The 25,420-nt window shown below is 39.3% G+C and overlaps 1 protein-coding gene across 2 annotated transcripts in view; it reads left to right on the forward strand.

The window, feature by feature from the left end:
* Positions 1–13,019: 13,019 nt before the first annotated feature.
* Positions 13,020–25,420, forward strand: part of PAXBP1 (PAX3 and PAX7 binding protein 1) — a 37,523-nt gene continuing 25,122 nt past the window's right edge. For both annotated transcript variants that reach the window (XM_020995865.2, XM_020995866.2), the window contains exons 1-5: positions 13,020–13,467; positions 14,763–14,891; positions 19,784–19,960; positions 22,240–22,461; positions 24,043–24,146. In XM_020995865.2, coding sequence (XP_020851524.1) covers positions 13,113–13,467; positions 14,763–14,891; positions 19,784–19,960; positions 22,240–22,461; positions 24,043–24,146 — 987 coding nt within the window. In that variant the 5' untranslated portion in view covers positions 13,020–13,112. The remainder of the gene's footprint in view (positions 13,468–14,762; positions 14,892–19,783; positions 19,961–22,239; positions 22,462–24,042; positions 24,147–25,420) is intronic.

A 25,420-nucleotide genomic window follows, 5' to 3' on the forward strand; every position in this document is an offset into this window, starting at 1 on the left:
TGTTTATAAATGTCCTTCCCAGGCTACATGGGCAATGTGATTCTCCAGGATAATCCACCACTGCCAAATCCACTCTCAGGTCTTTGACATTTGTTCACAGAAAAGAAGGAAAGCAAATGGCAGTTCCTACTCAGGCTGCTTGACCAAACATATGTAGTGCCTATGTGATTCTGTTAGAAGGCAGTCACTGGACTCTTGGAATGATGTATATGTGTGTGAAAATCCTCTCCACCTCTGTACTCTGAGGAACCCTGCAAAAGAAAGGTAGCTGAAAAAGGTGAAAGGAAAGCAAAGAAGTTCCATAAGTTCCTTTTTATAGGTCATCACAAAAGAGGTTGCTACTCCCAAAGTCTCTCCTCCCAGCAGGCCAAGCCAACAAATTCATTGTGGGGGCAGTGCCAATCGCTGAAACCTATTACCTGGGAGGCATCAAAGAATGGCTCAACCAACTAATTCATCTTGGGGCAGTCATGAGACTTAATGAGATTTTCCCCCCTCTTTGCCTCTCTGAGAGGCCAATGGTATGTCCAAGGTCAATAGGAAAAAAGAAATAACCTCTCTGTAGGCTTATCAAGTTGACTGGGGAGGTTCCCTGACTAAATCCTTACACATATTTTAAACATATTCAAGGCCAATCTTTGCATTTGGAAAAAATAAAACAAACGGTTAACCTAGAATTGTAACCTAGGAAAAATAAAAAAAGTAACAATCGCACCTAACTACCATCACTGAATTGCCACCAGTCAATGGACTATAATCCAGAGTAGAGAAAGACCTGGCTGATATGATTGGTAGGTAGTCTTTGGAAAATTGTTGAGAATTGAAAAGATACAATAGTACAGAAGATGGCTAAATGCTATCCAAATGCTTCAAATACAGAGAGTGGATCCTTCAAACTGCAAACTGTTCAACTTGACCTTGGGCAAGTCACTTTCCCCCCTTCAGTTCTCTTCTATAAAATAAGGTTGGAAGAATCCTCTGTGCTTGTTTCCTCATCTGTAAAATGAAGAGGGTAGACTCCATGGCCTCAAACATTACTTTGAGCTCTAAATTAATGATCCAACGATCCTTGATTACCTCTAAAGTCCATTTCAGCTCAAAAGCCATGATTCTATGATTCAAGGAAAAATTTTTAAATTTATTATGAAAGAGTTTGTGAAAAATTATTACTCAACAAATACTTATTATGTGCCTGCTATGTGTTAAGACACTGGAGATACAAATATAAAATTGAGAGACCCTGTTCTCAAGGAGCTTACATTTTAATGGGGGATGAAACACATAAAGAAAGATAAACCGGGAGAGGGAACTTTGTAGAGGCACTTACAAGGATTGTGAATAAGCCACAATGCAATATGAGCTTTCCAGTAGCAATGCTATTATTGGTTTAGTTATTGTTCCCAAAACAAAGGCAAGAAATGAAAGGAGGGAGGGAGGAGGGGGCAAATAGCAAGAGGCCTACACTCCACAGACTCAGGCATTATGTTGGATGACTAGATTGGGATATAAAGCTGGCTTAAATATGCTGTTTCATCAAGAACATTATGCCACGTGACCCTAATTTCTTTTTTTGATGTTGCTGCTGACAGGATTAGATCATGAGGAATTACTTTTGATTTAGTAAATCAGTTTTAGCAAAGTACTTGGATTCTTTAGAACAAGAAAAAAAGATTTGGTCTAAATCAGTGTTATTGAACTCAAACATAAATGGATCCCCTCAGGCTACATACTGACTTAAAAAATAGCAAGTTAACATTAGTTGCATTGTATTATATTTCTATTTGTTAGACATTTCCTAATTACATTTTAATCTGGTTTCCTGGGAATTTTGTGGGCTGTTTACCTGGGAATTTGACATCTCTGGACTTTATATAATGGAGGTACACTCTGAACTTGATGAATTAACAGATCCAAAGACTAGTCATTAACAAATGGGCATCAACCTGGAGGAAATTCTCTAATGGAATGCCCCAGGGATCTGTCCTTGCTGTTCAACCTGTTTTTTTTTGTCAGTGACTTCAACACAGGTCCGAATGGCATATTTTTTTTAAATGGGCAGATGACATAAAACTGGAAGGGATTGCTAACATTCTAATTGCCAGAATCCAAAAATTTCTCAATAAGTTAGAACAATGTGGCAAATGTACTAAGTGGAATTAAATACGTATGTAAAGATATCTATTGTGAATATTACCATTTCTGAAAGAAGCTTAAAGAGCACAGAAAACACTTTAGCTAATAAATATATGGTCTCCTAAACAAAATGACATGATAGTTAATTTTTTTTTAGGCAGTTGGGGTTAAGTGACTTGCCCAGGGTCACACAGCTAATAAGTGTCTGAGGTCACATTTGAACTCAGGTCCTCCTGACTCTAGGGCTGGAACTCCACCTATGCGCCACCTACCTCCTCCTTTTTTTTTTTTTTTTGGTGAGGCAACTGGGGTTAAGTAACTTGCCCAGAGTCACACAGCTAATGAGTGTTATGTGTCTGAGGCCAAATTTGAACTCAGGTCCTCCTGATTCCACCTACCTTTGGGGTAGCCAAAAAGATATTATAGACACTAGATACAGATATCTGCTGATAAGATAAAAATATTCACAGTTTAGCCCTTCCCATTCCCAAGAAGGAAAAGGACAACTGGAGATGAAGAGGAGAGTAGGCTTAGGGGGTTTTCCTACCACAATGAGAGGAATGGGTATGGGGCCTCAGGAAAGCAGAGTTGTCAAGACCATCAACACCAACAGCTGAGTCAGAGACTGAAAAAAGTGAACCCAGGAAGCTATGTAAAAAGAAGACTAGCCATGGTTCCTGTAGCACCAAGCTGCAGGACAAGAGACTGTGTGATCAAGCTATGTGCCAGTCACAGAACAGGCTGAGATCGTTCAAACTGTGGAGATCAAGGCTAGTGATTCTTCATGGTCCTCTTCCCTTTTTTTCACCTCTCGTTTTTGGGAGAACAGGAATATTGTGCCCAAATTATTATTTAAGAGTTTTTGTTTGCTTTCTACTTCCCTTTTGTTTTTAAAGCCTGTTTTCTAAGATAAATGAGCAGCTAGGTGGCATGGTGGATAGAATGCCAGACCTGAAGTCAGGAAGTCATCTTCCTGAGTCCAAATCTCACCTCAGACACTAGCTGTGTGACCCTGGGGAAGTCACTTAATCCTGTCTGCCTTAGTTCCTCAGCTGTAAAAATGAACTGGAATAAACCCACATAAATCATTGGCATTTCCATGTATTGCCAACAAAGTCCAACAGCAAGAGATAGAAAGAGAAATTTTATTTAAAGTTACTGAAAACAGTATAAAATATTTAGGAGTCTACCTCCTGAAACAAACCCAGGAACTATATGAACACAATTACAAAAATGAGCTGGAAAAGGAAATGGCAAACCACTTCAGTATCTTTGCCAAGAAAACACCAAATGGGATCATGAAGAGTTGGACATGACTGAAATGACTGAACACACAAATTCTAAAATAAATGTGGATGACTAGTGCATCATAGAGCAATACTCAAAAGTAGCAGAGAAAAGACAATGTAAGGGAAGAGAAAGAAATTGATTCATTTTTTGTAACTTCCCAAAGCATGGATAGAAAACTTAGACCTGGATCATCCTAACAAGAGTTTGAATAGCTTTGGTTGTAGGCATCCGGAATTGGTATGAGAGGTGGCACTCCACTTACTTCCTCTTCCCATAACTGTTTTCCAGCAGTCAGCTTGAAGGAAAACCAAACCATTCATGAGTAAAGAGCCAAGGGAGTTTGCTGAAGTAACACCCAATGGAAAGACTGAGTTAGAAAGTAATGATCCAAGATGGAATCTACCAGACTTCTTCTTCAGCATAGCAACACATGACACTCCTACTCCCAGTAGAAGTGGGAGCCCATCTTGGATTTTTTTTCCCCCTCTGCTCTGGGAGCTTCGATACTATTTTATTTCCTATTTCTTGTGGGCGTTTTTTTGTTAGTTTTTTTAAACTTTAAATTTAAAAAAATTCCAGGATTCTTGTTATAAGCACTGGGAGATTCCCTACTTACAAAAATTCTATTTTTAAAAATATCTTGGTATATGTTATTTTAATTTTCCTTTGATGCTTTTAGTTTTGAGTAAAATTTATTGCTACTTTGGGAAGAATTATTGGTTTCTGAATTTTATAATTTTGATACACAACTTTTAAATGGACTTTTGTTTCTTTCTGAGATTTTAGAGCTTAAGTCTTTTAAAACCTTGTATCTATTTTGGGTTTATTTGTTCTACATTTCATTTTCTAGCCTCCCAAAAAATTACCTCCCTCTATTATATTAAAAAACGCTGTATTCCTATGTCAAATTTAAATATGAAACTCTGCTATTCAATAAAGTTAATTGTGCCATTAAATGTGAGTGCTAACTGTTAATGTTAAAATGGAATACTACTGTTCCGTTGCTACTAATTTGCATATCTGCTCCACTATTACTTGCTGTGTCATTTGCTTAGATGATTGCTTTACTGTATCACTGTTGTACGTCTAGTTTACTGCCATGTTGTAGATTGCTGGATACTGCTATCATGGATCAATCTATGTAACAGCTGGGATAAAAAGAAGGCAGTATAATCAAAAGGGATTAAGAATTATTATGGAATTGGCAGATATATGATATAGAAAGGGGGAATAAGTTAATAAGAGTATCTCAAAGGACTATCTCTGAGGCCAACAGGAGGTATACAGTCTGCCAACTTGCCAAAGGTCTGCCATCAAATGGCAGACTTGTTTGCAGAAACTTAAGCATCATAGTGATAGTGAAACAGCAGGCCAAGCATGAACTCCATTCACTGAATCTACATAGTGGGGGAAAACCCTCTATTGTATGTAACATGAATTCCATAATTCAGAGGCTGATAGAGATTGGGACAGTAAGGCCTGAAGAAGAGAAGACAATCAGACTAGAATGAGTGTGCAATGACCTGCTACATCACAAAAAAATAACAACCCAGTTGAGTAGTTAAGAACTTCTACAGAATGTAGCAGATTTTGGGGCAGCTAGGTGGCGCAGAAGATAGAGCTCTGGCCTTGGAATCAGGAGGACCTGAGTTCAAATCCAGACTCAGACACATAACAAACACTTACTAGCTGTGCGACCCTGGGCAAGTCACTTAACCCCACTGCCTAGCCAAAAACAACAAACAAACAAACAAAAACTATTTCAAGTGAAGTTCAGACCAGGCTACCCCTGGCTTCTCTGTCACTCTGCCCAGAGACACCATAGGAAGCCCTAAAGATCCACTATTCCAAACTTCAAATATTCAAGTAGGATTTGATTCCTAGTCTATGCAGAAATTCAGAAAACACAGCCCTATAGATAAAAAAAAAAAGCTCTGGGATAAAGAACTGGAAGGAGAATAGGTAGCTTGAAAGAAGTGGTAAATCTTACCTTGAAAACCAAAAGAAACCAAACAGAAATGAATGATTCCATGAGACAGCAAGAAATATTAGAACAAAATTTTTAAACATTTTAAAAGAAGAAAATGTAAGATATCTGTTATCAAAAACAACTAACCTGGAAATAGAAGTAAGAGAAATAATTTAATAATCATTAGATTGCCTAAAAAACATAATTTTTTTTTGGGGGGGGAGAGTCTGGACATCACACATCAAGAAACTACAAATGAAAACTATCCAGATCTAGTAGAATCAGAGGGTAGCATTAAGAGAGAAAGAGAATCCTGGAAATAAATCCTCCAAGTAAAAAATCTCAGGAATGTCAAAGAAAAAATGCTGCAAGAATCCAGAAAAAAAGCTCAAGTTGAAAGGAACCAGTCAGGATCGTACCAGACAGAGCAGCTTCTGTTATGAACAACAACAAACATTTATTAAGCATTCACAATGTGCCAGACACAGTGCTAAGCACTGGGGATACAAACATCCCCTGTTCTCAAGTTTACATTTTAATAGAGGAAATAAAAGGGAAATTTAAAAGGGAGGAGCAGGAGATAAAGTAAAAAAACAGAAGGCATCAACATTAAAAAGAATGAATCATTAAATCATCAATCATTAAAAAGAATCCTAGAAAGATAAAAATTTTAAGCAACTGAAATGGGCTATGTGATGTAGTGGTAACATTTTAATAGGAAGGAAAGAAGTGCCCCTTCAGAATTCTCATCCCTCAGGAGCACTGAAGAAGTGAAATCTAAAAAAAACCCAAAAACAAAAACAAACAAACAAAAACAAAAACAAAAACAAACCAACAGAGGGCTTAGAGGTGATTTGGTTCTGTTCTGAGGATTTAAGAAGGGGAAAGAGAAGGCAGACTAAAAGGAATATACTAGTGGAGGAAAGGGGTGCTAATAATCAGGTATATGAAAAGAAAAGTATACAAATATGAAGGAAAGGTGGGGACAGTAGCCATGAGATGAACCTTATCTGAAACAAAGGAAACAAACACAGTCTGGTGTAAAAATACATCAATTCAACTAGAAAACAAGTGGAGATGGGGGGGGTGGAGAAGGGGAGGAATTGTTAAGAGGGAAAAAAATAACCAAGAAAGTAACAGTTGCAAGCAAACCAAACTTTCTGATCCTGAAGGTGGGATTAACAGGTGAAAAACAAAAACAAATACAAAGAACTAGAATCTAAGAGAAGTCATTAATTGGGGAACAGCTGAACAAACTGTGATATATGAGCATAACAAAATATTATTGTGTCATAAGAAATGATGACATAATTGCAGAAAATCCCGAGTGAACTGATGCTCAGTGAAGTAAGCAGAACCAGAAGAACACTTTACACTGGGACAACATTGTAAGAAAAACAACTTTGAAAGACTTAAGAACTCTGATTAACATAACGACCAAACATTTCTCCAAAGGACCTATCATGAAACATGGTACTGACCTCTTGACAGAAAGGTGATGGACTCCAAGTGGAGAAAGAGAGGCACATTTTTTGACACAGCCATTGTATGGCTACATCATTTTAACTGTGCTTAATTATTATAAGGGGTTTTTTTTTCCACCTTTCAATTTTTAAGTAAGCAGGGGGCAATATAGGGGAGAGGCAGGATTAATGATATTGATGCTTCCTAAAAGGAACAGACGTTCAGAACAGCAGGATCATTTTGAAAGTATTATGTGGAATTACATATTTAAAAAACAAACAATATGATATGGAGACTCACAATTTCATATGTATATATGTGTGTATATGTGTGTGTGTGTGTGTGCATGTATGTATTACTCCTTTTGTGTTCTGCTGCATATATGCACGTTCTTCTTCTGATGCTTAAGTTCAAAAGTTTAAAGGAAGCCAGGGAGGTCAGTAAGCAAAGCAAAAGAGAAAGTGTTCCAGACATGGGAGACAATCAAAAGAAAATACTCTGAAGGTGAGAGATGAGTGCCTTGCTCATGGAACAGCTGGGACACCAATGTCACTGGATTAGAGAGTCTGGGAGTGTCTGGGAGTAAGTTGTAGAAAGGTTTAGATTATAAAAGGATTTGAACACCAAACAGCATTTTGTATTCGATCCTGTAGGCAGGGTTACCTGCATTTTAGTAAAATTATTCAATTGGCTTAAGAAAGGTGGATGGAATGGGGAGATATTCAAGGCAGAAAGGTCAACCAGCTGGCTATTAAAATAGTCCAGGTGTTAAGGTGATGAGAACCAGCAATATCTGAGAGAAAGGTATGTATTTAAGAGATGTTGCAAAGGTGAAATCTGCAGGCCTGGGCAACAGCTTGGATATTGGGTGGGTGGAGGAAGCAGTGGGGAGATGATAGGTGGGTGGTGTGAGTGAGGAGTCCAGGATGACTCCTAAGTTGCGAGCCTAAGGCACTGGAAGAATGTTATAATGCCCTCTACAGTAATAGAGAAAGGGGGGAAACAGGGGCTTAAGGTAAAAGTTAATGAGTTCCATTTAGGACATATTAAGTTTAAGATGTCTACTGGATATACACTTTGAGATACCTAAAAGGCAGTTGGAGATGCTAGACTGGAAGTTAGCAGAGAGACTGGGGCACGATAGGTAGATTTGAGAATCATCAGCAAAGAAATGACAACTGAATCCATGGGTTGATGAGATCACCAAGTGAAGCAGTAGAGGAAGGAAAGAAAAGGGCCTGGGATGGAACCCAGAGGGGTTAAAGGGCAAGATCCAAGAAGATTCTCTTCTCACATCACATTCACTCCCCTATTTCCACCCCCATTAGCCACTTCATAGGAAATAGTGAACCAGGAATAGACACTGCCTCTGGTAAGGAGCAGAGACACATTCCAGACAGACACAAGTACAAAGAGAAAGTCACTTGCGGAAGGAAGCAGCTTTGAAGGTATGAATCCTGGCAAATGAAAGTCAGGCTATGAAGAACAGACTCTGAGAAGGCAGTGTGAATAATCTATAGAAGGACTTCTCGATCCTGTAGTACCAGTTGTGAGTTGCCTTTGCTATATGCTTATCCTACACCCACACGTCACTACCATTGTACTTTTTAAGTATGAGCCCACTCTTCCAATGGATACCATATCCCTTACACATCACAACTTTCCCCACTGAGGTTTTGATGTATCATGGGTCAGCATAAGAAATTAAATGGGAATTTTTTGGGAGTTTTGTGGAAGAAGCAGACAGTACATGAAGGCCAGGAAACAGAGCCTATGACCAAATACTTAACTCAAATTTTACAATAAGGTACTGTAAAAGAAAAAGAAAAAATTCAGATGGAGAACCAAAAAATTTTATGAGAATTTTCCATATCTCAGAGGGCACCTCTACCCTCCACAATGTGGAAGGGATAACTATTTATTTGTGGAAAAGTGCATTCCCAAGTTTATGGGGGAATATTAAGGAGAAGCACAACTTGCAAGTTTTGGTATTGCAAGTATAGCCCCATTGAATTATCCTCCAGAATTCTGACAGCATTCTCTCTCTGGAGAGCCAACCCTTGAATGCAACTGCAAATTAAGGGATTAGGCTGCTCTACTGTGGGGTGGAGGGAGTATCATCCGATTGATGCACTTTCAGGAATTCACTAAAGAGATTCCTCATTTGGGATTCTTCTTTTTGGATGCTCTAGGATCTCTGGGAAAAAAATTTGTTTTTTTCTTCTTCATTGTTTTAGATTATAATTGGTCAGTCATTTTCAAGACGTGTTTTGTTTACAAGTCAGATCTGTCTCTTTAAGATAACTATCTTTTTTGAATGCTTATGCTGAGATATGTTGTGTAACTGTACACATTATTCATATGAATGTTGGTATGAACAGAATAGTCATGCCTAGCAACTTACCTAGAGCGCAATAGGAGATGATTTTTTTAAACTTTTAAGCAGACCTTTACCACTTGCCTTGTGGTTATATAAGCTCAGACAGCTAGTCAGATCTTTACGAATTAAAGATTCATATAAGGTTTGCCTACTAGACCAGAATCCTTGAGTAATCTACCTGAAGTACTTGATCTTTTTAGGGACTACCATATTTTCTTAGAGGTTTTTCTGAATTTGTTATCCTATTTAAATTAGCCTGCTCATCCTAATGAGGGGTGAGTTTGGACCTCAACTAGGGTTCACCATGTGTTTTAAACATCCCTGGAAAAATTTTGAGCATCCTTAAAGTTTCAGGGATCCAAAGGCAGTCCAGACCAGAGCCACATCAGGACACAGGGCCAGCATGGCATCCAGTAACCTGAATAGCAGGGAGATCCTATGAAAGCCCTGAAACAAGCGTATCTAACAAAGCAACCACAAAAGACAGAGCCAGCACAAGACCCAGACAGCTACCAGGAACCCACCATTAGGCCTAGAGCCAATGCTACTCACACCAGGGAGGCCCATGTTGGAGACAAAACAGGAAAAAAGCCAGCACAATCTCGTCCAGCCCCAGCATCGGGGAACCTTATAAATAGGCTAAAAGTAACTCTCCTATTGGAACCATCAAATGTAGCACAGCAACTAGGCAGTCCCAAGACTGGGGGCCTTGCAAGAGGCCTGCTGCCAGCACAATCTATAATATCCAGTTGGGACAGTTGGGGTTTGTGGAGACAGATCAACAGATGGAAAGAGACAGAGACAGAGGGGCTAAAACCAAAATCTATGCTGGGCTATCAAGAGACTCATCCCAAACTCAGGACTTCTGGAGGAGGGTGGGGCCTAGTCCAAGCCACCCAATTCTGCACAAAGTGGCAACAGAAACAAGAGTGGGCCTACCATGTCCACCCAAGAATGTGGGAGTGGGCAGCATCCAGCCCTAGCACAAAATTCCAATTCAGAAACAGTGGGAGGAGACAATAGTAAACAGATGAAAATGCCACAGACAAGGAAGAAATATTACCAATCATAAAAAGCTAATGAGGCACACCAAAGAAAAGAATAACTGCACAGAAAGTACAAGTAGAGCCATACAGAAAAGAAAGGTTGGCATTCCTCAGTCGATAATGGTGAAAGGATACGAATAGGAATTTCTTAAAAGATATCAACAGCCATATGAAAAAATGTTTCAAATATGTATTAGAGAAATACAAATTAAAATAACTTTGAGGTTCAACCTCACCCCCCCCAAAAAGGATAATTATACATGTTGGAGGACTGCAGGAAACCAAGCACCTTGTAGGGGTACTAGCCTATGTCTTTGGCTCCTGATGCTGGGGAGGGTGAGGCTGGCAGAACACTTGAGTTCAGTTCTAAACTGCAGGAGGAAAAAGCTGATCATATGTCTGAACAAAGTCTGGCACCAATATGGTGAACCTATGAGATAGAAGAACCACTATGCTGTCTTCAAGTAAGAGCAAATCAGTCAAGATCAGAAAAATGGAGCAGATTAAAGCTTCTGTGCTGATATGTTTTGGGGTCAGGCCACTGACTGGCTGACGTACTTCCAGTCCAGACAAGCTAAAGAGACCTAGTTCCACGCGCCCTCCCCCCCAAAAAGGCACAGGTACATCCATATGCTGTGAATTAGTACAGTAATTCTGGAAAACAACTTGGAACTAAATTATTCCCAAAATGCTACTGAACTATACATACAGATACCACTATTCAGCTTAATCAAAAAGACATCAAAGAAAAAAGGAAAAGGACCTATATGTACAAAAATACAGCAGCTCTTTTTGTAGTAGCAAAGAACTGCAAACTTGGGAAGTGCCTATCAATTGAGTAATGGTATATGAATGTCATGGAATTCTGTTGTACCATAAGAAAATGACAAAAGGTTTCAGAGAAACCTGGGAATATTTGTATGAAACAGTTTAGTCAAGTGAACAGAACCAGAAGAATAATTTATACAACATCAACTCTGTACAGACAACTTTGAAAGACATAAGAACTCATATCAGACTGATGACAGAGAGGTGAAGGATCCAACATAACAAAATGAAACATGCTGGAAATATGATGACTATGTGTATTTGTCAGAGGATTGTTTTGTCCACCTTTTTTCCAATGGGGGGATGGGGGAGAAAGGAAGGATGGGTTAGAGGAAGAAAAGATAAATGCTTAATATGAAAAAAAAGGGTTTTTTCCAAACCTCTTCCCTTGTGTTACATACAGCTCCCATATGCTTCTGCCCCAAAACAACTACTGAAGAAATAACTGGCTGGCATTTATATGCCACTTTAAGGTTTGCAAAAATAGTTTTACAAATACACACACACATAAATATATGATTTCATTTTTATCCTCAAAACAAACTTGGAAGGTAGGTGTTCTTACTATTCTCATTTCACAGATGAGGAAACTGAGGCAATGTGAAGTTAAGGAACTTGCCCAAAATCACAAAGTTCCTATCTGAAGCTGGATTTACACCCAAGGCTTCCTCATTCCTGGTCCAGTGCTTTATCCAACCACCTAGAACTCTTTCTCTCTGGAAAAAGTTAAAAAGGCTAGGGAAGAACCAACACTTTGATAGGATAGGAGAAGAGTCACTTTTAAGACAAGAGCTTCTAGTCTCAGCCATTGAAACACTTTGACGGGCAACTTCACTCAGAGAACATTAATCAGGATAAAATTTCAAATAAAGGCTTTCCCCTGTCAACACCTCTACAACATAGGATTCCAAACTAAAAAATAGGTAAAGTTCGAAGATGTCTTCAAAAACTCATATTTTATCACAATACTTCACCTCCCCTCCAAACAATATTTCATAGATGAGGAAAACTAAGGGCAAAGATACCTGCCCTGTGATCACAAACAAGTAGGAAGAGCTGGAATTTGAAGCCAGGTCTTCTGACTTTGAAATCCAATGCTTTTATAGCTGTCCAGGCCAGCTCAATACAGGGAGTCCCAAAAGCCTTAGTGCAGTTCTAAGCCATCTTTGACTGTCAGGACACCCTGGGTTACCTACCACCATGCTTTTGTCGCCCAGTTTATTTTCGTTATTGGAAGTGGGGGAGAGATTTTGCAAATACCTCAAGGACTCACCTGCCTACAAGAAAACGTAGCAAACTGGGGGAGAGGGATTGGGATGAGAGAGAGAAAGAGAAAAGGCAGGTTTTTGATGATTTAAAAAATTATAATTTAAATTATAATTATTAAAAAATAACTTATAATTTAAAAAACAACTAGAAAGTTTAGGAGTAGGACCAAAAAAAAAAAGCCCCGTCGGTAGCAGCCTCAACTGCTCCCCAGCTTTTGGAAAGAAGAGTCCAAAGCAGTTCAGTGCCCCAGCTCCCCCAAGGAAGGCCGGCTGCAGTGATTCCTGCCGTCCCCGCTTCTCTCTTCTGGCCCGGTCTCCTCCGCCCGGTTCCGAGAACCACCTGGCTCCCTTCTGTCCCGCTCTCAGTGCGCGAGGCGGGAGGCAAAACCACGTGACATCTGACCACCGACGCCGCAGGCCAGAGGGCAGGCCATGACCTCCTAGCCGCACGTTCCCTTCAACTCTATGGTTCTCCCTGTTGGAGAACGCGAAGTTTTCGGCTTCTCTCCCACCCTTGAGTCTTCCAGACCGGCAGGGGGCAGCGGACTAGAGTGCCCGTCCCGAGGGGAGCCAGGCTCCAGGCCTGCTTGTGCGCGGGTTGGGGAGGAGGAGCGCCGGGAGCTCGGAGTGGGCGCCTGCGCCGTCTCGGCCTCTGCGCTCGGTGCCGCGGTGTGTGAGGGCCGAGGTCCCTGGACGCCGTCTCGGTGGGCGCCGCTGCCGGCCTCGTAGCGGCGATGTTTCGCAAGGCCCGGCGGGTGAACGTGCGCAAGCGGAACGACTCGGAGGAGGAGGAGCGGGAACGCGAAGAGGACCAGGAGGCGCCGCCGCTGCTGCCGCCGGGCGGGGGGGAGGAGTCGGGCGCCGGGGACAGGGCCCCCGGCGGCGAGCTCCAGTCGCCCCCCCTGACCCCCGGTCCGCCGCTCCTCTCCTCCTCTTCCGCTTCGCTGTTACTGAGCCCAGGACCCGACGCCGGGCCCGGCTTCCCGGCCAGCGCCGAGCAGGGCAATGGCCTGAAGCCTCGCAAGAGGCCGCGGGAGAACAAAGAGGCGCCCCGGGCCAGCCTGTTGAGCTTCCAGGACGAAGAAGAAGGTAACCGCCATCCCAGCCGCCGGCGCCTCAGCCCCGGCCGGCCCCGCGCTCCGGGGGCGTGCGCGGGGAGCTCTCCGGAGACCCCCCCACTGCCGCAGGGTTTGGGGGACCCAGGCTTCCCCTACATCCCCCCGCCGTACACACACACAGAGCGCCCTCCTGCTCCTCCACCTCGTGTACCCTCGGGAACGAGACAGAGCCCCCCCTCCCCCACTCCCCCAGGTGAATTTCGTCCTTAAGTCTCCTAATTCCGAAGTCCTCCCCACCTCGCGGGGAAAAGGCTACATTTGAGCTCAGCTCCCCAGGAGAAGTTCGTGGCCTCTGCTTCCTTCCAGCTGGCGCTCGGCCGCAGCAGCATCCCATGGGTGGCCCATTAGAGGCACGAGAAGGGGAAAAGAAATTCTGATATGTCACAAGAAGGAAAAATATAGAGACATAGATCTCTAGTATTTCTCTATATGTACTCTTTTTTCTTTTCTTAAATGAGGAACAATCCACCAGAAGCTCAGGGGAGCCTTTTTAAAACCTTCATGTCCTTTTTTTCCCCCTTTTTTGTTTTTTTTAAACTGAATTTGTCCAAGTGCATCTGATAGGCCAAGAGTGAAATGAATTTCTGACTCCTGGAAATCCATATTTCAGGCAAATGAAAGTTGCTTTACATAGAATGGAGATCTTAGCTTTTCTTTCTGTTGGGTCTTCCTTTGCTTCTTTGTATTTTTGAGGACGAGATTTGTCTGAGCTAGAGATTTCTTTTTCTACAAATTAATGAGATGATATTTGTAAGTGGGTTTTGCAAAACCTTAAGGCCTTATATATACATTATACAGGTTGAAAAAGTTCTTTTTGGGAGGGGGGAAGTACACCAAATTGTATTTTAAACATACGATTGACGAGCCATGGAGTGTAGGTTTCCCTTTGACATATCGGGCAAAAACTAGACTTGGGAATTAACTGACAGATTTTGAGTTAAGAAAATTATTAAAAACATCTAATATTTTTGAGGCTAAATGCTTTATTGTCTTAGAGTCTTTCCTCCACTAGTGGAAGAGTTTGCAAGTGAAAAAGAAAGTTTCTTAACTCTTTGATGTGGTATTAATGAATGGAGGAAACACCAAAAAATCCCATTTACTCCTTCCTAGGTGTTCCAAGTAAGGGAGAGATTCAAAGCAGCTTCAGAATGGGGTAGTGATTCAATGTGTAACTGTTGAACTGAGCATCTTGGTTGTTTAAACTGTTTGGTGGTTTTGAATATGACAAATACAGATGTCTTACATGAATCTTTTCTCTTTTTAAAGAAACTGAAGAAGTTTTCAAAGTGAAGAAATCAAGTTATAGCAAAAAAATAGTAAAACTACTTAAGAAAGAATATAAAGAAGATCTTGAAAAATCCAAAGTTAAGACAGAACTCAATTCATCAGCTGACGGTAAATAGAAAGGAATATAATATATTGACTACATAGTTTGGATATTCAATGAATGTGAAATAATTTGGGGGGACCCTCTTTCCAGTAAAACGGATTTGTTACATCATAGTTACAAAATCATAGTGTGCCCAGTTAAAGAAAATGTTAAATCTTTGCCACTGGAATTCTGTCATTCCCATGGCATTATCTCACCTAAGTTTGTTAGTCAGAAATAACTATGATGTGAAAATAGAGAAGATTGACACCTTAGTTCCCTTCATCTTTCCCTCTCTCCTTACTTTTCAGGAGATGTGTGCAGATGTGAGCTTGAATTTCAAATTAATACAGTTTATATTTCCAAGTTGTTGGGTTTTTTTTTTAATGCATCTTCATGAGGATGATAGTTGAATCCATGGAACTGATGAAATTACCAACTGAGAGAAAAAGGAGAAGAGGAGCTTATGTCAGAACTTAGTGTATGCACACACATAGAGGTCAGGATGTGGATAATGACTCTTCCGGAGAAGAATAAAAAAGATCTGATTGGTAGGGGGAATACATTGACAAAGTGACAAAAATCCCAGAAGGTGACAGTAATTAGAATGGGGGTGGGGTCCATGTATCAAATGACAAGAGAGAGTCAGGAAAGATGAGGTGTGACAAAATACAGTAGATTTAACTATAAGATCTTTGGTGACCTTGTAAAGATTTTTTGTTGAGTGATGGGTAAAAGCCAGGTTGAAAAGTAAATGTAGAGATCTTTTTCAAAGAGTTTGGCAATGGAAAGGAGCAGAAGCTAGATGTTGGGGTCAAGTGAATGTTTTTTTAAAAATGGGGGATTATCTGAGCATGTTTAAATGCAGCAGATTAAGAAGCCAGTGGAGAAGGAGAAATTAAAATTTAGGAAGAGAGAGAATTATTGAAGGGGCAGGCCCCTAGAGGAGAAAGGAGGTGATGAAATAAGGTATAGAAGCAGAGGATATTGACATTAGCAAGGAGAAGGGCTACTTCTTCCTCTGACGAATGAGCAAAGGAGAGAATAGAGGAAAATATTGAAATGATATGATGTGTGAAACTGGGGAGTCAGTAAACATTTATTAAGCCCCTGTGCCAAACACCATGTTAAGAGGTGGCCAAAAAAAAAACCAACTGTAAAAGACATTCGTAGCCATGTAGGAACTAAAAATCTAAAAGGGGAGACAACATATGAACAACTAAGCACAGACAAGCTATATGAAAGATAAAATAGGAAATAATAAAGGGAGGGCACTAGAATGTGGAATGAAACACTTTCAGGTGATAATTAAGTGTATGACCATCTGGCTGAAGTGAAGCGAAAGTGCACATCAAATCATGGAGGTTGGTGAACTGGGAAGCAGACATTTGAAGGACATTAGCAGGTAAATTGATATTTTCAAGAATAAGGATAGAGATTGAGGTGGAGGCAAAAGTAAACACCATATGTAACTCCTTGAGAAAGAAGAGAAAATGATCTGGGAGGCAGTAGAGAATAGCCATCAAAATTTGGATTGAGTGATGTAACTGGATTCAGTAATCCCCAAAAAGGGAGAGGTTTCTGAGTAATGGTGGTAAGGAAAGGCAGTGAAAAACAAGAAGCACGTTTATTTCTCTTCGTGACTCAGGACGTTGGGAAAGCATGCAAGAAGTTACTTCTAAAACTGGAGAAGATGGTCAGAAATACAGTATTTTTGTTGGGTAGAAAGAGCCAGATTTTTCATAATGGTAAGATGGCTGGATTGATGAGATCATTAGAGGAAGAGATCTATAAAAGTCAACTTTGAAACAATAGAATGAGACTTGTTGAAAGGGTGGGATGAGGCTAAAGAAGGTGTAGTTCTGATTTGATGAAGGTAGTAGGTAGCAGTAGCATGGGAAGGAAGATTTTGTCTGGGCAGCCGATCATATCTCCCGCCTCTTGACAGAGGTGGTGGCTGAGAGAAGCAGATTGAGATGTATTCTGAGCCATGACCAATTTGTCGATTGATTGTATTGGATAATATCTGTTTCTTGTAAGGATTGGCTTCTACTGGGGTGTGGAATGGTAGGTTAGCGGGAAGTGAGATACACACACACGAACACATCAGTATAAATTTTTGGTACCTAAAAGAAACCAAAATGCAAAAAGGGATTTAAAAAAAAAAGCAGTACTGTTACTGTTTGGTTGAAAATAACACGTAGACATTTTTAAAAGCTGTATGACAAGTTCAATTTCTTATATAACCCTCTTGGTTTTTGTATGTTGAAATGTTTCTGTCTGATTATTGTTAATTTCACAGTTAATTTTTTTTTTGTTAAAATAAGCAACAGTAATGACTTGGAGTGTGTAGAGAATAGAGACAAGGAAACTACTTAAAGGTGACTTCAGTAATATAGGTATGGAGTGATAACTACTTGAGTTAGGGTAGTAACCCTGGAAATAGAAAGGAAGGGACTGGTTTGAATATACTTTCCAAAGGAAGGAACAGTAAGACTTGGTGGCTGATTTGGGGGAGGGGGTGAGAAGAGAATGTCAAAGAAGTGGGGGAAAAAATGGACAGGACTTTAAGATTGAGAGTAACAAAAACATTAATGCAAAAGGGAATCCAGAAGTTAGCAGTGATAGGGAAGAGCAGTCTAGCTGTGGTGACAAGAGATGAAATGTTGCATATAGGAAATCTCTAGTAGGTCACTTTGTTTAGTATGTTCATCATTCCTTCATTGTTTGTCCTTCATTCTCGAAGAGGACCAGGACATCAGGAAAGTGATGTTATGACATGGATTTAAGTGAGAGAGGCCTGTGCAAAGTCATCAACCTCACTCTCTCCTGTAGAGTTATCTGGGTTTGATGGCAAGATATAAATCAGGAGGACTGGAGATGCATCGAAAGACCTTGGCCTTTTTAAGCTAAGGTCTTTTCTCTGGTCTCAATTTGATTGAGGCAACACCCATTCATTGATTAAGGCTAGGTAAGAAATGAGGCAAAAAATGGCCTCTTTTATCTAGTCAAAAAACAAAATTGATCTGGGAGGGAAAGACTCTCTAGAGTTTTGGGTCAAAGATAGAAAAAAATTGCTGTTTACATTCACTCTGAGCCATCAGAACCCAAACAGTGACTGAATGATGCTTGGGCTGGGACCTATTATTGGCCAGTCTGAGAGCCAGAGTGATTTAGGTTTAAGGCCTGATCCTTAATAAAAGAAATCTAGCCTGTAAACCCCAAAATATCTTGTGAGGTTTCAGCAATCAAAATTTGTATTCCTTTGGGCAGAGTGCCTACAGGTAAGGGTATGAATGATTCCTTTTGTGGACAGAGGAAGAGGAGGAAGGAAAGGAATAGCTGCATTGCCCCACTGAAACTGCCTAATTAGGTCCCCATGGGTGATGTTAAGGTCAACCTGCTGAGAGTGTTAGTTTTCTGTTTTTATTGAAGTGGAGTGGGGGGATTTGGAAAGAGTTCAACAGTTGTAAAGATGAGAATTGAAAAAGAATATATTATTGTTATGAATAATACAGTTTTTAACGTATGATTGCTTACATTATGTATCAGATTCTTAAATTTTTCACTGCTTAAAAATATTAACTATAATAGCATACTTACCTCTTTAGAAATCTCAGAACAAAAATTGTAGCAAAGTTGGCCTGGGTAAGAAGATTAGTTAACAGTGTAGCCTCGAGCTCAAAGGTTATTACAAATGGCTGAAGGGGAAGCATTGATACTTGTATAGGCAAACTGCCCAGGCCCAAGGCCTGACTGAAGGAAGGTACACCTAGGACTTGAAAAGTGAAAGGTGAGACTGGATCTAGTTTCCAGATTACTGGATGGCTAATGCATAGCACTTCCTTCTAGGACCTCCTGACTCACAGTACAGGTCATAGAATCATAGATTAGAGCTGGAAAGAACCTTAAAGATCATCAAGTTTAGGGGTTTTTAATTTAGGGTGTAAAAATTTTTTTTTTCAGATATTTTGATAACTTTCAATATAATTGGTTTCCTTTGTAAGATTGTCTTTTATGTATTTAAAAACATTCTGATATGAGTTTCATGGGCTTAATCCCACTACCAGAGCTTAGTTTATGATACAAGAAAAGATTAAGAACCCCTGATCTAGTCCAACACCCCCATTTTGTAGTTGGAGAAATTGAGGCTCAGGAAGTAAAATGGCTTATTCACGTAGAGTTGGGAAGTGTGAAGGGATTCAAATTCTATCTGATTCCAAGTTCAGTATTTTTTCCACTCCCCTACAGGTGATTTATTACAATGATTGTTCTTCAAATTAGAAGAAAAAGAAAAAACATATGGTTTTTAAATCCATAAAACATGTACTTGAGGAAGACTTAGATTAAAGTTTACTGGACCTTATTCACCTTGCCGTAGACAACCAGTTGTTTCAGAATTTTATGACGAAGTCAAAGTTATTTATACTGTACCTTTATCTCCACCCACTTAAGGTTGAAGTCTAAAATAAAAAAGATCATTTTTGAAATAATATTTAAGTGATTCTTAGGGATAGTAAAATCTAATTACTGCTCAGTTTACCAAGAATTGAACAAATTCAAGACTCTTGATTAATAAGTATTTATTGACTACCTGCTATGTGCCAGGCATTGTGCTAAGCCCTCTTTAATAGTCATTGGGAAGGATGAAAAACCTTTCTCCTAAAACTTAGGATACCTAATAAAAACTGAAGTTTTTGGTATTCCAAGATAATCTGTATACATCCTAGAGAGCAGTGGGGGTTGGGGAAGGGTTAGAAATTGGGGAAGCTGTGTTCGTTATTCTCAAAGCACAGTTCAGTAAGTACAGTAATACTTTTTCCTGGAATGTATCCCTTTGCCTCCTCTAATTGTATTTCTGATAATGAAGTTTGGGGTGTGGAAATGTATCCCTTTAGAATTTTTATTTTTCCATCAGCTGAACAGTCTTTGGACAAAGCAGGGCAGCCTAAGGATCCAAATCTAGAAGATGGGGCTATTATCTGTGAACATGGTGAAGAAGAAATGGAAGTGGAGAGTGAGAAGGAAGAAGAAAAGCCAAAAGTTGGTGGAACTTTTTCAAACGCTTTGTCATCTTTGAATGTTTTGCGTCCAGGTATGTATTTACTAAAAGTTAATAATGCCAAATTAGCATATTTATTGTGTAGTGACCTATGCCAGGTTGCTTGAGATCTTTTTATTTCAGGGAGGAGAGGAGAAGGCTGCAATCATTTTCTTCTTTGTAACATAGCTTGAAGGTAAATGTGATACAGGAGGTTGTAGTCTTGTTTCTAGATGGGGGAACCATCTAGTGGGGAGCCACTGATGTTTTTCCAAGATAACATGCATACAGCCAGTTTTATTATCTATGCAGGTGGATGTTATGAATAACTTGAATAAATGTTAGCATAGAATTAACTAGAGGATTGATTACCTTTCCTCTTTGTCCAAGGGAAGTCAGTATTCTAATTAATCCTATAAATGTTAACATCTAAAACATCAGAGCACATTATTGGCAAGCCTGTTACTTAAGCCCAGATCTTAAATTTATAAGCTCTGTTTAACCCCTCCTTTGAGGCAGTCGGGTTAAGTGACTTGCCTAGGGTCACACAGCTAATAAGTGTCAAGTGTCTGAGGCCAGATTTGAACTGGGGTCCTCCTGACTACAAGGATGGAGCTCTATCCGCTGTGCCACCTAGCTGCCCCTTAACTGTCTTTTAAAAACTGTTTTTAAATTTTGTCAAATATCACCAAGAACCTTAAGATTTGCTTATTTCCCATTTGGGTAAAATTTCTTTAAAAATTTGTGGTAAGATAATCAGTTTTCAACGCTGCTGCCATTCTCTTTATCCTATGTTCTCCCTGTTGGTCCTTGATCCTATACTAGCATTCTCAAATTCACAGCCAGGTGCTCCTCAGTTTAAAAAAATATATCTTTTTATTGATGTCTTTTAACAAATCATTCATTTCAAATATCCTTCCCTGTCTTCTAGCTAGCCAGTCACCTCTTGTAACAAAACTGTTTTTTAAAAGAAAGGGGGGGAAAGCAGCTCAGCAAAACCAGCCAACTATATAATGTTCTAAACCCATAGTTGCTCTACCTCTACAAGTAGGGAAGTACATTTTCTCTTCTCTAGGACGTAGCTTTTTCATAATAGTTACACAGTGTTCAGTTTGGTTTGTTTTGGTTGATGATGTTGCTTTGTACATACTCTCTTGTCCTCATCCCTCAAAGCTGCTTGAGAGCAAGCAGAAATTGTGTTTTTTTTTCTTTATATCCCCAGTCCTTAGTATAGCACATAATGGGTGCTTAATGCATGTTGATTGATATTTTCCCTTATTGTAGACATTGTGTATATTGTTATTCTGGTTTTGTTTACTTTGCATCAGTAAGTCTTTCTGTACTTCTCTGAATTCTTCATAGTTGTTGTTTCTTATAACACCAATGTTTAATTATGTTCCTGTACCTCAATTTGTTTAACTATTCTCTGATCAGTAGAGCATCTACTTTTTTCTAGTTCTTTGCTACTACCAAAAAAAAATCTGCTATGACTATTTTAGTATATAAAGGACCTTTTTTTTCTGTCTTTGACCTCTTTAGTGTAAATGTACACCACTGGGAAGTCTGGGTCAAAAAGAGTGTGGAGATTTTAGCCTTTGGGGTTTTTTTGTTTTGGGTTTTGTTTTGGTTTTTTTTGCATAATTCCTATTTCCTTTCTAGAATAGTTAAATGAATTTGCACTTCTAAGATGTTACTCTTCTTAACTCCAGAGGGCACTATGGTACTGGCTAAACATAAACTAAATAGCTAGTAAGCAATTAGGAATACCTAATGAGCAAGGATTGAAACCCTGCCACCTTCCTTCTATATTGTGTCCATCAGTGGTTTGATCTGGATTGAATGAATGGATAGTGTGAGTATTGATGATCAAGAGAAAACAGTTATATAGTCAGCTAGCTCTAGAAAGTAGTTCTAACAAAGATGTCTTGAAGAGACAATAGGAGCTACCGTGCCCCTTAGCATTAACTTGTACAGTGGTCTGCACTGGATGTTGGATAACTGCTTCTTTTTTTCTTCTTTTTCTTTCTTTTTTTTGGTTTTAGGCAGTGGGGTTAAGTGACTTGCCCAGGGTCACACAGCTAGTAAGCATTATGGGTCTGAGATCAAATTTGAATTCAGGTTCTCCTGAATCCATGGCCGGTACTCTATCCGCTGCACCACCTAGCTGCCCCCGATAACTGCTTAATTGACTTCTAAAACTCTTAAGAGTAACTCCTGATTTCTATCCTATTTTATACACTCCTTTCTTTAAAATATGCACTATCTGTACTTCTAACAAGAAAGGCTTTTCCCACTGAATTATGTTATTTAAAAAAACAATTACTTGTTTCTAGGGGAAATCCCAGATGCTGCTTTTATTCATGCTGCTAGAAAAAAACGTCAGATGGCCCGTGAACTTGGCGATTTTGCACCTCATGAGCATGAACCTGGTAAAGGCCGCCTCGTTCGAGAAGATGAGAATGATGCCAGTGATGATGATGATGATGATGAGAAACGTCGAATAGTTTTCTCTGTTAAAGAAAAGTCACAGAGGCAAAAAATTGCAGAGGAAATAGGTAACATTATAAGCATTAGCATTAAGATGCTAATAAATGTACCACACATTCTTGTCAACATGGGTTTTCCCACACAATTGATACAAATATGTTCCCACACAATTGATACAAATGCCTTCTCATCCTATACAGTTTTTGTCCATGATCCTCCAAAACATATACCCAATACCCTGAAATGTTTCCTTTGAGAGAGAGAGAGAAAGAGAGAGAGAGAGAGTGTTTAAAAAAAAAATAAGATGGGTTCTCGTGCAACTCTTCGATTGTCCATTTGGTCTTTTATTCTTACTACATGACCTGCCTAGCTCCTTTCCTGATCATGTATTTCCCTGATGCTGTCTTTTATACAATATCTTGTGCTCTAATCATCATTGCTGTTATTCTGGTACCTACTTTTTGCCTCCCATGCCTTTTACTTTTTTAATCTTTCATTTTATTTTATTTTTCACTTAAGTATTTCTTTTTTTCTTCCTCTACCATATCCTATACTTCACCCACAGTATTGATTCTTTAGAGGCTGCCTTGTTTGGAGCCATAGGCAAATACAGGTGGTAAAAAGATTATGTATTTGTGTCAGGAAGAAGCCTTGGAAGGCACTGCAAAATTTTCCAAATGTCATTTGTCCTGCTGTTTTACTCAGTTTTAGACTCAGCAGATGTTGGAGGGCCTGTCCATACAGCTGTACATAGTAGTCTGGTAAAAAACATTTTTAATTTGTTTGTTTTTTCCTCTGTGGGTAGTTGAGCTGATCTCATTAAAGGAGCCCTAGGATCTTGATAAAGAAGCAGTGAAAAAAGGGGAAAATCTTACAGTTTTCTCTATCTTTAAGTCAGTTTTGTGAGATAATGAAGATTTCTACTAACAAAAAAAAATCTCCAAAAGCCTTCGCATTCCATTCTCATTTCATGAAGTAAAGCCAAATGTGTAATGTACATCATTTTCTTAAAGGTTATATATAAGAGAAAGTTAGAAACATGGATCATTAGTTCCTGATGTCTTCATGGTCACCTTTTTGGAAAAGAAATGCCATCTTGAAAGTTGGTCCCATGGTACTTTTAAATATTTTGTCTCTGCCAGCATGAATTTCTTTTTTTGTTCATTTGGTTTGGTTCAAATACATCACCTTGTGGCACTTCAGGTATCAAGGTATAGTTCCACTGATAAGAATAGATCACTATAAAATTGCTGACAGATCTGTTCTATTTTCTACCGTTTGCATTTATTTGTTTTATCAGTCATCACGGTCAATGAATGTATAACCCAGAAGCCAAACTGTTGGTGATAAAATTCTGGAGCCTCTTTGTACTTAGGAAAGCTAATCTTTGGAGAGCACACTTTGTAAGTGGGACTGTACTCAAAGTCTTTCCAGCATCACTTAACCCACCAGCCCTTGAGTTACACTGCCATAGCCTTAGAGAACCCAGGGATACTTCCATATTAGGCAACAAAATAAAAGATATTTATGTAAGTATGTTCTATGTGAATGAAAACCTTAACTAAGAAGTTGAGCTTAAGATATGTAAAATAAGTATTGTTGTGATATATTTCATATTGTTCTTTTTTAAAAATGATCTATTTGTTTAGGTATTGAGGGGAGTGATGATGAAGCCTTAGTAACTGGGGAACAGGATGAAGAACTAAGTCGATGGGAACAGGAGCAGATAAGAAAAGGAATTAACATACCTCAGGCAAGTCCTAAAAATTAATTTTATAAAGGTTTCTTATACATTTTTAAATCTATCAGTTAATTAAAATCATTAGCCGTTTTAAAAATTATATTGAGTATTCTTTGTCAAGAGTACTTCAGCAACCTTATTGCATAAAGCTGTTAGCTGTGTCAAGTATCAGATTTTGAGGGGAATCCTATTAATACATAGTGCTCTGGAAAAAAGAATATTGAAATTCAAATAATTCTATTTCTTATCTGAGTCTGGCAGCCATTCACTGAGTTTCTAGTAAAATTTCATGGGGCCAATAGGAAAACATTTATTGGCATTTTAGCAGGGGCTATATTGTATTTTGCTTTCTCCAGCTAGAAAAAAAAGATTTTCTGTTTGCTTAGATAAAATTGTTGGATGGGGCTAATGCTCATTCTTGTTATTCTAACTACTACTCAAAGAAGAAAAAGATAACAAATTTACACTTGTAGAAAACTGTAGACTCCCTAGCAGAAGGAAATTCTAAGTTGTTGATTCAAAGTAACTGTGTCCAGAGGAAATAACTTAACTTGGAATATAAATTTGAATTGGAACTCTTAACACTTAATAGCTTTGTGATCTTAGATAAATGACTTAAACCTTTCTGAGCCTCAGTTTCCTCATCTATAAAATAGGACTAATAATATTTATATTACTTATCTCACCAGGGTTGTAATAAATTGAAAAGCACAATAGTGCATGGGCAAAAAATAGTCATCTTCCTTCCATTTAAAATATATGTTGTGAAAGATTTCTGACTTCAGTAATACAAGCTAAAACTGATATCACTGTTCTAGGTAGAGGTATTCTGGTAAATGTTTTTAACAACCAGCTTTCTGTGGGGGGAAGAGGGAGGAGATATATCCACAACTTTTAAGTTTAATTTGCATTATTAACATTTTTTCCATTTTCTTAAGTCTAGATAATCAACAAAACAATAAATCAAGCCCTGATTTGTAACATTGGCTCACTTTGAAAATTTAGCAGTCATCTCTCACAAGTCAGTATGAGCGGCTCTTAAACACTCCTGCTTCTAAGTGTAGGCTCCCCTCCCTCCTGGAAAAAAAAGAGTGAAGGGACTCAAGTAACCCCTTCCCACGCTCCAGGTTGTTAGGGGCAATGAAAGACTGAAAGGGACTAAAGAAAGCTGAGGCAAGGCTTCAATGGCAGGAGAAGGAGATGTGAGGAGGGGAAGTTCTTGACTCTTGTCAGGATGTTGGAGGATAGATGTGTCATACAGAAGACGGAGGAAAAGAGACAGCTAT

The sequence above is a fragment of the Phascolarctos cinereus genome, unplaced genomic scaffold (assembly GCF_003287225.1).
Source record: "Phascolarctos cinereus isolate Bilbo 61053 unplaced genomic scaffold, phaCin_HiC Scaffold_726;HRSCAF=1367, whole genome shotgun sequence".
In the NCBI taxonomy this organism is placed as follows: domain Eukaryota; kingdom Metazoa; phylum Chordata; class Mammalia; order Diprotodontia; family Phascolarctidae; genus Phascolarctos; species Phascolarctos cinereus.